This window comes from Poecilia latipinna, unplaced genomic scaffold (assembly GCF_001443285.1).
Source record: "Poecilia latipinna isolate Pla-1442-1.1 unplaced genomic scaffold, P_latipinna-1.0 Scaffold1252, whole genome shotgun sequence".
NCBI lineage: Eukaryota > Metazoa > Chordata > Actinopteri > Cyprinodontiformes > Poeciliidae > Poecilia > Poecilia latipinna.
Window position 1 is genome coordinate 123612 of NW_015113868.1, and position 13911 is coordinate 137522.

The window sequence follows — 13911 nt, forward strand, 5'->3', positions numbered from 1 at the left end:
TATATATATATATATATGTCTGTAACACTTCCCTTTAAAAATAATCACTGTTGTCCAGGCGTTTGAACAGGAACAAAAGGACAAGGCACAAAATGGTTCCTATTTTTATTTTAAAAATCAAGCATGGTTGTGTTTTAAGGAGTGTGTCACTTCCATTAGTCATTAACTCTCTTACGACCAACTTGTCGGCGCTGACAGGATTCCGCTTGTGTAATTCCCATTACCGTAATTTCTGAACAATTCAACATATCAAAAAAATTCCAAAAGTGCAGAAAAGCTGAGACATTGCGCTTTCAGGGCATATAGTATATATTACGGTAGCCACCCGGGAAAGTTTGATATGAGCTTGACCAATCACAAGAAAGATTCTCCGTTGTGTCATATTTGACAACCAACCTACTCTGTATCGTAACTCCTGAACAGTTGATCGCATTCAAAAAGTACTAGAAAGTGTATAAAATAAGCTTTTCAACGATGTATCACATGTGCATGTTGCAGCAGATATTAGAGTAAATATTTTCATTACAGAATTTCACTGCGTAGCTTCGTGTTGTATCAGTGGAGTAGCGGTGCGAGAGAGAGAGAAAACGGCAGAGGATGAGTTGAAATTACGGATAAAATTGTGGAAATGTCTAAAAGAAAATCAACCAGACTGATAAAGGGTCCCAGAAGACTGAAGTCTGAAGGCAGTGAACATGAGAGACATACACCAGTGAACCAGGTTGTGTATAATATTTGTACAAGCTAACGTTAGTCATATGAAAGCTGCATAGCTATTGGCTAACTGTTAGCTCCATCTTGATTCCTGCATAATTTGTGCAATAACTTTATTATGCTGAAAATAAAATTGTGGTCTTCCAAAAATAATGTCCTAAGTAATATTTTTACCCAAAGTGATTTTGGCAAAAAGGAAAAAAATAAAAATCACCAACACTTTTTTTTCTGCCAAAAGATGAATTGTGAAAACAACAACAACAAATCAACCAAGTGAGGGATTGGTGACCTGTCCAGTGTGTCCGATGCCTCTTGCTCCTGACCACTGGAGAAGGGTACCAGGACCCTTTCAACCTGAAGTCTGATAGATAAAGTATGAATGGATCAAGAGTGAGATTCTGTCTGCAGCTGGAGAGGAACTGCTTTAGAGCCTACCACAAAAAATAAAAATGCCTGAAATAATTTCATAAAAAACAGGCATAAAAACTTATTAGTTGGAGGCCAGGCTTCACAGTTTTCTCTGCATTTATGTAATATAGTTGAAAGTTGAAATTGTTCATCTGAAATTGTTTGCCCGTCATCAGAAAGTTTTTGTTCAGTAATAAACCTGAAAATTTCAATTGTTTTTTGTTTTTTCTCTTTAAACTGTTTATTCACAATTTTTAATAGATAGAAATGTTAAATTATCAAATACTGCAAGCTGAGGTTGTTCTGGAAAAAAGAGCAAAAATTCAGACACTGCACATTTTTTGAGAATTTTACAGCCATAAAATCAGAAAAATACCAGGCGCCCCAGTTACAATTATGGTCTTAAGAGGGTTAAGAAGGCTCCAAGCAGTATGTTGAACTGTACCATAGCAGCAAGTTATTTTAATTGCCATTATGACCTTAAAAAAACGGCATCCCTTCTTGGGACAGCCACTGTTCTGTTACTATGGTCACCAGTCTAGACTTGTATGTGTGTGAGGGTCAAAGTCTACAACAGGCTGCCACTTTAGTCTGTTAAACTACAAGACTTTAAAACAGAAAACGACGCCTCAGAACAGCTTTGAATATCTCAAGAATTGGAACTGCTATCAATGTTATTCACAGACCTTTTATATCAGACCATGATTTATGGGATTGTGCCTGTCCAACTTCATTTTTTTGAAAATATAAGACCACAGGCACAAAACATACTATTTGATACCATTTTATTCTCATATTTATTTAGAAGAATTTTTTTCTCTAATTGTGAATGCTGGCCAGTCACAATTAGAGACTTCAAAGCAGAGGTTAAGTGTGCTTAGAGCAGCAAGAGGAACGCCAGGCTGTAACTTTTGGCACTGCTCTGTTCCTCAGGGAGTTGCTGATAAAGAGCTAGATTACTCTTTTCTCGTGTTGATGAATATGAATTTGCCACACAGTTCTGAATGGGCCAGCTGATGCTTACTCTGAGATTCTGATGATGATAGGTGCAACGCCACAAAATTAAATTCCTCTAAAATATTTAAGGATTGTTTAGAAGAAAAGCCTAGGTCCTCGGTAAAATTAACGACTTGACATCTCTTAGATGAAATTTTGATGATGTGAGTTATAGAGGCGTATTGTGTCTGCAACCCTCTCTCCGGCAACTTGCGTCTCTGTTTGTAAATCCATTGGACACTCGCTATATTAAACTTTCATGGCTGCTTGGTTTTGAGCTGCTCCTTTCCCCTCACAGTGTATGAATAACTTCAGTGTTGTATGTTTGAGTGTGTACGGGTGCGTTCAAGTGCATGAGACAGGGTGGGCGAGGACGGCCGTGCATACTGGCCTTGTTAGAGGTTGTGTGTGTACATGGAGGTACCAAGTGAGAAGGGAGAGTGCGTGCTATGAATATTTGATGTGCTGTTCAATGTTCATGAGGGAGAAAGATAGAAAAAGGCAGGGACACGGAGAGGTGGAGGGAAGCAGGGATGTAAATCACTCTGCTGCAACACATGGTCACCATCAACACAACAATGCTGTCCTTTAATGTGATTATGGTTTTTATAGATTATGGTCATTCAGGTCCTGCTGTAGGATAACGGGAGGAAATGTTTGTGTTATCAGTGAACAACAAACTTAGCAGGGCTTTATCCTGCTAAATCAGGAATTCAAAGACTTGGGCTGATAAGGATGTAATTAAATAACTGGAAATATATTAAATTAAATATGGCTAAGCATGAACTGCCTGCTGAATCATTCAGTCTCATTACATAATACTGCAGCTCAAAATCTATCTAATGGAGCTAAACTAAATGGTTACGATGCTCATTTGTATGTTTTCAATAGGGGCAAGAATTTAACACATTCGTTTTAATTCAAACATTATGTAGGTTTTAATTGCATTTTTCCTTTTTAAATACTAAAGTCTTGAACAAGAACCTTTGCATTGTGTTTCTGGTGTGCCAGTAAATCTGACACACGAGTGACATCTACACACAAAAGCAATGGACGACCCCCCTGGGGATTCAGTTTTGGTTAATAAAATATATCTGATGGGATGCTGAAAAGACTATTGTTGTGCTTAAGTTGTGCTAAAATGTTTGCTTTTCACGTTTGCTATTCAAGTCTAAAATACTATCTTTTTTAAACTTTATTTTTATAATTTTTAAGGTTTTTTAATACACATACATGCTTGGAACATTCAGATCCCCCTTTAACACAAAACGCAGAGCATTCAATTTGACAGGTGCAGTCATGTAATCAACAAAAAGCATTAATTACATCTATTAACAATTGTTGTCATTCGTTATAGAGGTTTCAGTTTTTTCCAATATTTGTTGTATTTGTGAGTAGCAAGTCTTAATGAGAAAGTCAGTCTCTCCATTGTGTGGATTTCCCCAACTATTTCCCTCCATTCCGAGATCGTTGGCGGTTCCGGGTCCAACCACCTGCGGGTTGTCGCTTTCCTTGCTCCTGCTAACAGTACCAAAAGCAGATATCTATCCAACTTCCCCAGTGTCTCGGGTAGATCACCCAGGAGCACCACAGCAACATCATATCGCAAATTCAGGTCCATTTTAGCATAAGTCTAAAATACCATCTTGATGCTAAACATGTTACAGCAGCATAGATACCCCGAACACTAATGTCAGCATCCACAGTCCTCATTTCTTAAGGATTCCTTAATCCTTGGGTCAGGATTAAGGAATTTTGTAGAGGTGTGTCGATCGATCCGCCACCGATCATAATCGTCCGATTTCCGGGAAAAAGTGTATGATCGGTGATCGCCAATCACGTTCTCTTGTTGCCAATCACACAAACCGATCATCACCTGCATCTCATTTTGCAGCCTGCCTGTGCAGCTGGTCTCCTCTTTCCTTCACTCTGTGCAAACCCGTAGCAACAAATCCTAAGCGATGTGGAACTATAACGCACTGAATGAATGGGGAGGTTTGCTTGTTGCGGCGGAAAATTAAAGCAGGTCAAAATGCATCAACACGATGAATCTAATATGGCATAAAAACAATGTCATACTTGACGGAGTTTGGCTACATCGAGGCTCACTGCAGTAAAAAAGACATACGGAGGATCAGATAGCAGGTAAAGCAGCGCACAGCTACACTCACCCAGATTAGCATGACGGTCAGAAAGCTAAACAAATAACCCACAAAATTATTTAAGTCTTCGAGCTGCGATGTCAGACGCTGGTTCTATTCTTGCTGTGAACCGCTGCTACGCTACAGGTAGTAGCGTAGCAGCTACCTGTAGCTGCTATGCCGTCTAATATTTCACAGACAGAGCTTCGTTTCTGCTCCACCTGGTAGTGACTCTCACACCAAACCTCTGCTAAAAGCTGCAGCATCTAACCTAAAAAAATATTTTTACATACATATTAAAACTTTCGCTGTCCTAACATGAGACAGATAATCTCTGAAAAAATAATCGATCTCCTCCCTGTTCTGCATAATTACTCCGCTCAGTCAGAAACAGCCAATTAGAGCTAACAGTAATCAGGTAGCCGCCATGCTATCAGGAAGTTTTCATTCAGTAACTCTGAATTGTTTATTGTAATGGAACCTGTTTTTGCCTTTGAATCTTAAGTTTTATACTTGACTTTTTTGGCAATGTTGAGAGGTTTTATTTTGACTCTTTGCATTATTTAGTCTCTTCAGAGCCTTCATATGTTATCAGTCTGTTAAAGGTAGTATTATCAATAGCAGTACAATTTGCACAATGCCTGTTTTGTTTAGTTTTCTTCTTGAAAAAAGTTATTAAAAAGAAGTTTTTGTCTAAATTAAGGTGAATTCATGGTTCCTTTNGATGGGACGACTTCCTGGAGGCGGAGCTTCAGGAATAGCAGGAGTTCTTAAAGAGACAGAGGCCCAATTTCAAGGAGTTGAATCAAATGTCTTATAGGTCATATTTAATACACAGCATTTTTATAACAAATTAAGGTAACATAGTTTGGATTGTCTTATAAAAGTATACTGTTTATAAGTGAGTGGGTGAATGTTGTTTTTCCTGGAGGTGACGGGGTGAATGTCTCCTCCAGGTACACCCCGGTGGGGCGCTCCTTCTTCTCTCCTCCAGAGGGATACTACCACCCTCTGGGCGGAGGCCGGGAGGTTTGGTTCGGCTTCCATCAGTCCGTCCGGCCGGCCATGTGGAACATGATGCTCAACATCGACGGTAAGAAGCTAATCCTTCTCCAGAACCCGGATCAGATCTAACAGAACCTCCAGAACCAGACCAATCTCTGATGATGGAGACTCAACGTCTGCTGAGAAACGCAAAGAAAATTTATTTACCCACAATGATGAAGTTGGAAATGTTTTTCTGCTCAACTATGAGACATCTGTGTTTTTGGTTTCTGTGCAGCTAGAACATGTTTAATTTTATTTTTATTTTATTCCTTTCTCCATAAACTTTATACAGAGCCATTCAATAAATTAGAATATTACTGAAAAGCAAATTTATTCATGACCTTTATCACACAGTGAAACGCATCAAACTATTAATTACTATTTAATTAATAGTTTGAAAGCCTTATGGGTAATGGAAACATGACATTTCAAATTAGAATATTACATCCGATCAATTAGAAAACATTTTAAAAACAAGGAATTGCATGTTTAAGACCTGGTTAAAGATTAGAACAGATTTCTAAAAAATTTTCATCTTTAATACTAAATATTTATATTTTGTACAGTTTTGGCTTCATTAATCCTTTCAGCAAATTACCTTCGTTTTAGATTTTATATACTTCAGTTAACGATTGGTCAATCATTCCGGTTATTTCTGTAATGATTAATAGGACCGTGGTTCTGGTCCTGGTTCCGGTCCTCTAATGTCTCCTCTTTGCTCCTCAGTGTCGGCTACGGCTTTCTACCGCGCTCAGCCCGTCATCGAGTTCATGTGCGAAGTGCTGGACATCCAGAACATCAACGAACAGACCAAACCGCTGACGGACTCACAGAGGGTCAAGTTCACCAAGGAGATCAGAGGTACACACACACACACACACACACACACCCCCAGACACACACACACCTTATCAGACCCCCAGACAGAGGTTTGGTTGCCAGAGTGGAGTGACACCAGCAAAGCGCGTTGGTGTTGCCGTGTAGCTGTTAGCGTGTTAGCTGTTAGCTGTTAGCGTATTAGCTCCATGGTCTCTCTCTGCTCTGGCAGGTCTCAAGGTGGAAGTGACGCACTGCGGCCAGATGAAGAGGAAGTACCGTGTGTGCAACGTGACGCGCCGACCCGCCAGTCACCAAACGTAAGCTTCACCTCCTCCTTCTTCGTCCTCCTCCTCTCCCTCCCAGCCGCTCACCGCGGCGCCGCTGTTCCTCTGCAGGTTCCCGTTGCAGCTGGAGAACGGCCAGGCCATGGAGTGCACAGTGGCCCAGTACTTCAAGCAGAAGTACAGCCTGCAGCTCAAGTATCCTCACTTACCCTGCCTGCAAGTCGGGCAGGAGCAGAAGCACACCTACCTTCCTCTGGAGGTGAGAACCCGCCTGCTTCCTCTCCGACTCCTCTTTACGAATCCACAGACAGTATATGGAAAAACATTTTACTTAGCATAAATTCTGCCTCATGCCTTCTAATTTTTGTTCGCAATAAGCCTTTAGGTGGAAAATTTTATCAGGTGACTTTATTATTCTGATTTTAATTTAATATAAATTAAAATCCCTTCTTTGGATAAGAAAATATGTACGGTAATATTTTCATATTAATCCCACTGGAGCCCCCTGGTGGCCCCGCTTTGAGAAACACTGATATAGAATATTCACTGAACTTCAGTCCAGAACCGCACAGCATTCTGGGAGATGTAGGCAGAGGAAAGCTTTAGCTGCTCAACCTCTCATGGCCAGCTAAGCTAGCTGGGGGCCATCAACTAACTCTCTCATTCTTTGGTTGCCTAGCAACAACCTGCTGCGTAAGTTGCGCAGCAACAGTTTCAGGTTTCTCAACCAGCAGTGTGGCAGTATTTCAGATATTTAAAACAAAATGAATCATTAATTATTGATATTGACGCTGATGATGTGATCCATTTGCTGCTGGGTTTTACTTCTTGTCCTCTTGCAGGTCTGCAACATCGTGGCCGGCCAGCGCTGCATCAAGAAACTCACCGACAACCAGACGTCCACCATGATCAAAGCCACGGCGCGCTCCGCCCCCGACCGGCAGGAGGAGATCAGCCGCCTGGTCAGGCCAACCGCAAAAATAATAATGATGTTCTGCAGCTGCTGTGGGCGGGGCTTAACGCTCCTCCTCTTCCTCAGGTCAAAAGCAACAGCATGGTCGGGGGCCCGGACCCCTACCTGAAGGAGTTCGGCATCGTTGTGCACAACGACATGACGGAGGTGACGGGGCGTGTCCTCCCAGCGCCCATGCTGCAGTATGGGGGCCGGGTGAGTACAGACACAGGGCGGGACTGTGGCAGGGTGAGTACTGGGCTGGGGAGCACCGGGTGGGGGGGAGAGCGCCGCGGGGGGGGGTCCAAGGTTTCAGGGCCGAGAGGAGCCAGATCAGATTTAAACTGAACTGAAGAGGCGCCTTGAGTCTGAAACTTGGAGCCTCGCCCGAGTTCCTGTACGGAGGGAACCTCAGCAGCTTCTCTCACCGTCTGGACCAGGGTCGCACCGATACGCCGACCGGCCGATGGGAGATCAGCAACAACAGATACTCGCATGGGAAACCGATCTTGGGTCAGGAAATCCACCACCGATACCAGTCACCCAACTGTTACCAACTTTATAACCATACTTAACAATTTTTTAGACCAAAAATCAGAATCAGCAGGTCAGTCTTTTTAAAGATCGGCCAGAAAACTTGAAATCGGTGCAGCCTTGATCTGGTTTCTGCTGTAATTTTGTTTCATTTACTGTTTAAAATACTGAAAAATGAACTGTTTTTATCTAAAACATGATCTTTAAATGGAAGGAAGTGAAATAAACACTTTTAGGAACTTTTATTCCTGTTATGAAGAATTTTATAAAAGTTTTAACCTCTGTGAGAAAAGATCAGGATCAACGAGGAGAACCCCCTGTTTTCAGGTCATCAGGAGCATCAGCAGCTACATTTCCATCAAAACGTTATGCACATTTTTAACACGTAACAAAAAGGTAACAAAAAACGCAAATTTATCGTGTTTCCATCTTCTGGTTTGAGTCGACCAGGCAACAGAGAGCATGATTTTGTCAGATGTTGACATGACTGTAATAAACAGGAAGTAGAGGATGCTTTGAACCAGAGAGAGTCCTCCCCTCCTGGAGGTTTGGACTTGAGTTTGGCGCCTCTGGTGAGGCACAGATTCAGCTGATGGGAGCGTTTGCTACGTCAAAACTTGTACAGCAAATCTTGAAAATGAGATCTGGCTCTCAGAGTTTTACTGGTTAACTAAAGGAAAACAACTGCTTTCCATCTCCTATCGGGAACACCAAATGCAATACTTCAAAATGTGCATAAAGGTTTATGGAAATACGGTTGTAGTCACGTCAAAGATTGAGTTGTTGTTCAAAACTTTAATGATTCTTCACAGTAGGAAGTTTGTTACCTAATACCCAAAGTTTTGGTGTTAAAATCCAGGTTAGTCGATCCAATGATGCAAATCCAAATGCTCTAAAGAGTTCCTCTCCTAATGACCAAATTCAGGTATCAACCAACAGCAGCGATAAGCTGATGTTTCTGCGTTTAAACCTCTTCAGTCTGTTTGACTGAAGAAAGAAGCTGAAAGTAGAACTTCAGCAGGTTTACTCCCTGGCTACCACAGACGCTGCAGATAGAAACTGGTTCTGCTGATGAAAATCGATGCACCGTAATGCATTTATCTCCATTTTAAGCTACTGATGTCTCCCCCTGGTGGACAGAATATAGGTTCATTCATAACACAAGAAAGATGTGATGAGCTGCTGAGATTCCCTCTCTGAACTTCAAACCAGCTGCTTATAGACCAATCACAGATCAGAATGTTTTCCCATGCACTGATCAACAACCAGTCACAAATGAGAGTTTTGTAGCTGGTTTGGGTTCATTGATTGTGTGAAAGGAGAGTGGATGGATGTGCTTCTAACAGGAAGATAATCCGACTCCCAGCAGGAGGATGATAATCCCACCAGACTGCTGTTTTCCAGATAAATGAAACCAGACGTTTTCTGTGATTCTCACAGAGAAAAAGATTTCAAATTAATAATAATCTGCTGCCCTCCTGATCCGAATGACTTCATGATCCAGACTCCCTGAGTTTCCTGGTTCCGGTCCTGCTGGTATAGAGTCGGGTCATCTTCCAGTGAACTGCTTTAGAATGGAAGCTTTTCCCAACGCAAGTCCTGAATAAATTTAACTCATGTGACCAATTCCAGATGTTGGCTGATTGGAGTACCTTATGACTGGTTGGGACTCTGAAGGGAGAAGCTTCAGTATGTTTCCTGTTGAACATCATCTCCCAAGATGATGATGATGATGATGATTCTCTGTAAAATTTCTGATGCTGTAAAATGACGCAGGAGCTGCTCAGCTTGGTTCTGATCTTGGAGGATGAATAAAGCTCTGAATAAACTGTAAACATTTTGAATTGAAGTTTTGTCCATATTTTCATGATGTCAGACCCTCTGATAAGGAAGCTGGAAAATCTGAGCTCCTCTCCTCCAAGCCACCTGCCTGATGCTGAAACGTCTCCTGCTGAAGTCTGTGTTCAGTTCTGTGGGTTTGTTTCTAGTTGCAGTGTTTGTATCAGCCCATCCAAACGGGGGGTTGACTAAGAGTGTAGGGACTCTCTCCGCAGAATAAGACCGTGGCCACGCCCAACCAGGGGGTGTGGGATATGAGAGGGAAGCAGTTCTACGCCGGCATAGAGATCAAGGTGTGGGCCGTGGCCTGCTTTGCCCCCCAGAAACAATGTCGGGAGGACCTGCTCAAGTGAGTTGCTGCCTCAACGTCCTGTCAGATTTTGATGCTTGCTGTCGGATTTTGATGCTTGCTGTCAGATTTAGAGCAGATTCATTCTAACTCATGACTATGCTGTGATCTTCATATCTATTATATAATCTTTCTGGGTGGATGTTTACAGTGTTTGAACCTTCACCCCAGTTTCAGGACTTCTGCAGCCTCTAACTTTAGTTAGATACAAAGTAGATGTTGTCTACTTTGTGTTTGTCGTTTTACAACAAATCCATCAGAATTGGGGCCTGATTCTGTAAAAGTTTTAGGTCGATGATTCTTTTCCAGAACAAACCTATAACTTTTTGCAGGAGCTTCACCGACCAGCTGAGGAAGATCTCCAAAGATGCTGGGATGCCAATCCAGGGCCAGCCGTGCTTCTGTAAATACGCCCAGGGAGCCGACAGCGTAGAGCCCATGTTCAAACACCTCAAGATGTCCTACGTAGGTCTGCAGCTGATCGTTGTCATCCTGCCTGGAAAAACGCCCGTCTATGGTAGGAGCGCCATTCTTTCCTGCTGAAGACGTGTGGTAACGCGGTGCGGGGTTTTAACAGTGATGTGGTTTGCAGCTGAGGTGAAGCGGGTGGGAGACACGCTGCTGGGCATGGCCACGCAGTGCGTCCAGGTGAAGAACGTGGTGAAGACGTCGCCCCAGACTCTGTCCAACCTCTGCCTGAAGATCAACGCCAAACTGGGAGGCATCAACAACGTCCTGGTTCCTCATCAGAGGTCAGTGAATCGTCCTCAGGCTATGGCGCAGTATTGGTGCCAAAATTAGGACTGTCGCGCACGCAGTGGTAGCTACTTCCTTGTAGCAGGAGGCTATATCTAATGGGAGATGTTAAGGAGAGTTCTAGCTGGCGTTAGCATTGGAGAGGTTGGTTACTGGCATGCCTCAGGAGTTTCCCCCATTGGATTGCCTACTTCCTCTGCAGGCCATTAGCATGGATAGACTGGCATTATCTTTTGATGGGCTAACAACTAGTATGCCTACTCCGATCACCCACGACTCGTACTTTCTTCTTTAAAGGGAATTATATCAAGAAAACTGTTTGACATACAATACCTGAGTGCCTTAAATTACATGCATTGATGTCTTCTTTTAATAGTTTACTGTAATCTTCAGCTCTGAATTATACAGGAAGTTTATGCTTGGTGTCGCATTAGATTACAGTAAACTGTCAAAAGAATCCATGTCAGTGCATCTAATGCATGGCGCTTACAGATATTGTGTGTCAACCAGTTTTCTTTATAAATTTGCCAGCTCTTCTCCTTGTTTATAAATTTGCTCTTATTTGCCAGCGCTGGCCGCTCTGTTGCCTCCAACGGTTGCTCTGTTAGCATTGCCGGCCTGCCAACAATCAGATTAGTAGCTGGCTTTGGAATGAATGTAGCCTTGTGATACAAGGAAGTAGCCACTGCTAAGGGCGCAATAGTCTTAATTTTGGGGCTAATACCGCGCCATATCAGAGAAACTGGAGGGATGATGACTTCAGCTGATCTGTCCTTCATGCTGCTCCTCGTCCAGGCCCTCCGTGTTCCAGCAGCCCGTCATCTTCCTTGGCGCAGACGTCACTCATCCTCCAGCGGGCGATGGGAAGAAGCCGTCCATTGCAGCGGTGGTGGGAAGCATGGATGGTCACCCCAGCCGATACTGTGCAACGGTTCGAGTCCAGACGTCCCGACAGGACATGTCCCAGGTAGTTCAAACCCTGTCCAGTCCCAGAATCCCTGTCTGGGTCGTTGCTGAGAGCCAAGCTTCCTCTGCAGGAGCAACTCTTCAGTCAGGAAGTGATCCAAGATCTGACCAACATGGTGCGGGAGCTGCTCATCCAATTCTACAAGTCAACCCGCTTCAAGCCCACACGGATCATTTACTACCGCGGTGGCGTGTCTGAGGGCCAGATGAAGCAGGTGGGGGCGGAGTCTGTTCCAAAGAGCCTGGCGACTCGTGTGGCAGGAAGTGATTCGGCTGGTTTGTGTTCCAGGTGGCGTGGCCGGAGCTGATTGCCATTAGGAAGGCGTGCATCAGTCTGGAGGAGGACTACAGGCCCGGAATCACCTACATCGTGGTCCAGAAGCGCCACCACACCCGCCTGTTCTGCTCTGACAAAGCCGAGCGGGTCGGTGGGACTCTGTCTTCTGTCCCCGTCTGTCCTCCGGTCTGTCTTAGTCTCAATGCGGTGTGATTGGTCCACAGGTTGGGAAGAGTGGGAATGTTCCGGCTGGGACCACGGTGGACAGCACCATCACACACCCGTCTGAGTTCGACTTCTACCTGTGCAGCCACGCTGGAATTCAGGTGGGACCTCAGACTTCCTCACATGGATGACGAGATGAGGTGCAGGTGTTTGACCTCCCTTCACCCCCCAGGGAACCAGCCGTCCCTCCCACTACCACGTCCTGTGGGATGACAACTGCTTCACAGCCGATGAACTGCAGCTCCTCACCTACCAGCTGTGCCACACCTACGTCCGCTGCACGCGCTCCGTCTCCATCCCGGCCCCGGCCTACTACGCCCGGCTGGTGGCCTTCCGCGCTCGCTACCACCTGGTGGACAAAGACCACGACAGGTGAGGCGGGCCTGGTACCTGAGGTTCTACTGAGCATCATCCTCAGAGGATTGCTTTCAAAATAAAAGCTGAATATTAGGAATGCGACTAACCACAAGAGCAGTGGTTTTCACTCTAAGACGTTGGCTGCACTAACCCTAAAATCTAATCATACACATTATATCTGTAGATGCTAAAGCATTACAACAACACAGTATTTAATAGAAGCTAATGCTAAAGCCCTATGCTAACATGGTATTTAATAGAAGCTAATGCTAAAGCCCTATCCTAACATGGTATTTAATAGAAGCTAATGCTAAAGCACATGCTAACATGAAAGCTAATGCTAATGTGCTCCACCAACAATAATTTGTGGAAGCTTATGCTAAAATAAATGCGTGATTTTGAATTTATCTGGAAAAAAAAACACGAAATGACAAATCCATGAAAGTTTGTTTGAAATGGGACTGTGGAAAAGTTTAAGGGGTGTTAATAGTTTTGCTGATCTTTCAGAAGGAGCAGCTGTGCTGATGACCTCACTTCCTGTGTATTTCCTGCTGACCTGAGCTCTTCTTGTCGTTGCAGCGCTGAGGGTAGCCACGTGTCGGGTCAGAGTAACGGTCGGGACCCGCAGGCGCTGGCCAAGGCCGTCCAGATCCACTACGACACCCAGCACACCATGTACTTCGCCTGAGCTGAGCGTCTTCCTGTGGATCTTCTCCTCTTCCTCGTCTCTCTGTCCTCGTCTTTCTTCATCACTCTGTTTTTATTTTCTGACTCTGCACCAAAGCGGCTCGGCTGCCGGTCAAACGCAGCTCCGCGGGGCGCTTTCTGACCGGCGTTTTCCCGCCCGGGCCGCCGTTTCTCAACCAGCAACCTAGCACTGCGGGCCCCCAGGGGCCCCGCTGCACAACCGAAAAAACAAAAACAAACCCCACACACACAAACGACCAGTCGAGCCATTGTTTTGAGTTTGTTTTTGTTTTTTCTTCTATGAATGTCTGCACTTGTGGCGTGTTTGTAAGAAACTCGGAGCCGCGGAGCGCCGCCTGGGCGCGTCCTCGGCTCTCCCAGCTAAGCAGGACTCTGATCTACTTTACCTCAAAGCCCCTCGGGGCCAAATCTGTCACAAGGTCTGGGGTTCGTCGGGTGGTGGGAGGGAGGCGCAGGGGCTCGACCTTTTAAGAATGAAATATTATATATTATATTTTTCCTTTTTATGAGTGTGTGTTGAAACTTTTTCTCCTTTTCGG

At 44.2% G+C, this 13911-nt stretch overlaps 1 protein-coding gene across 4 annotated transcripts in view; it reads left to right on the top strand.

Annotated features, from left to right (window-relative positions):
- Nucleotides 1–13580, top strand: part of ago4 (argonaute RISC component 4) — a 25544-nt gene extending 11964 nt beyond the window's left edge. The window contains exons 5-19 of one of the 4 annotated variants that reach the window (XM_015054435.1): nucleotides 5216–5352; nucleotides 6033–6167; nucleotides 6355–6442; nucleotides 6521–6668; nucleotides 7252–7371; nucleotides 7449–7610; nucleotides 9950–10083; nucleotides 10416–10600; nucleotides 10676–10835; nucleotides 11635–11806; nucleotides 11877–12020; nucleotides 12095–12229; nucleotides 12307–12408; nucleotides 12480–12679; nucleotides 13244–13352. In XM_015054435.1, the coding sequence (XP_014909921.1) occupies nucleotides 5216–5352; nucleotides 6033–6167; nucleotides 6355–6442; nucleotides 6521–6668; nucleotides 7252–7371; nucleotides 7449–7610; nucleotides 9950–10083; nucleotides 10416–10600; nucleotides 10676–10835; nucleotides 11635–11806; nucleotides 11877–12020; nucleotides 12095–12229; nucleotides 12307–12408; nucleotides 12480–12679; nucleotides 13244–13352 (2131 nt within the window). Of the gene's footprint in view, nucleotides 1–5215; nucleotides 5353–6032; nucleotides 6168–6354; nucleotides 6443–6520; nucleotides 6669–7251; nucleotides 7372–7448; nucleotides 7611–9934; nucleotides 10084–10415; nucleotides 10601–10675; nucleotides 10836–11634; nucleotides 11807–11876; nucleotides 12021–12094; nucleotides 12230–12306; nucleotides 12409–12479; nucleotides 12680–13243 lie in introns of all 4 variants that reach the window. The other 3 variants (XM_015054436.1, XM_015054434.1, XM_015054437.1) reach the window with 3 other exon arrangements.
- Nucleotides 13581–13911: the final 331 nt, after the last annotated feature.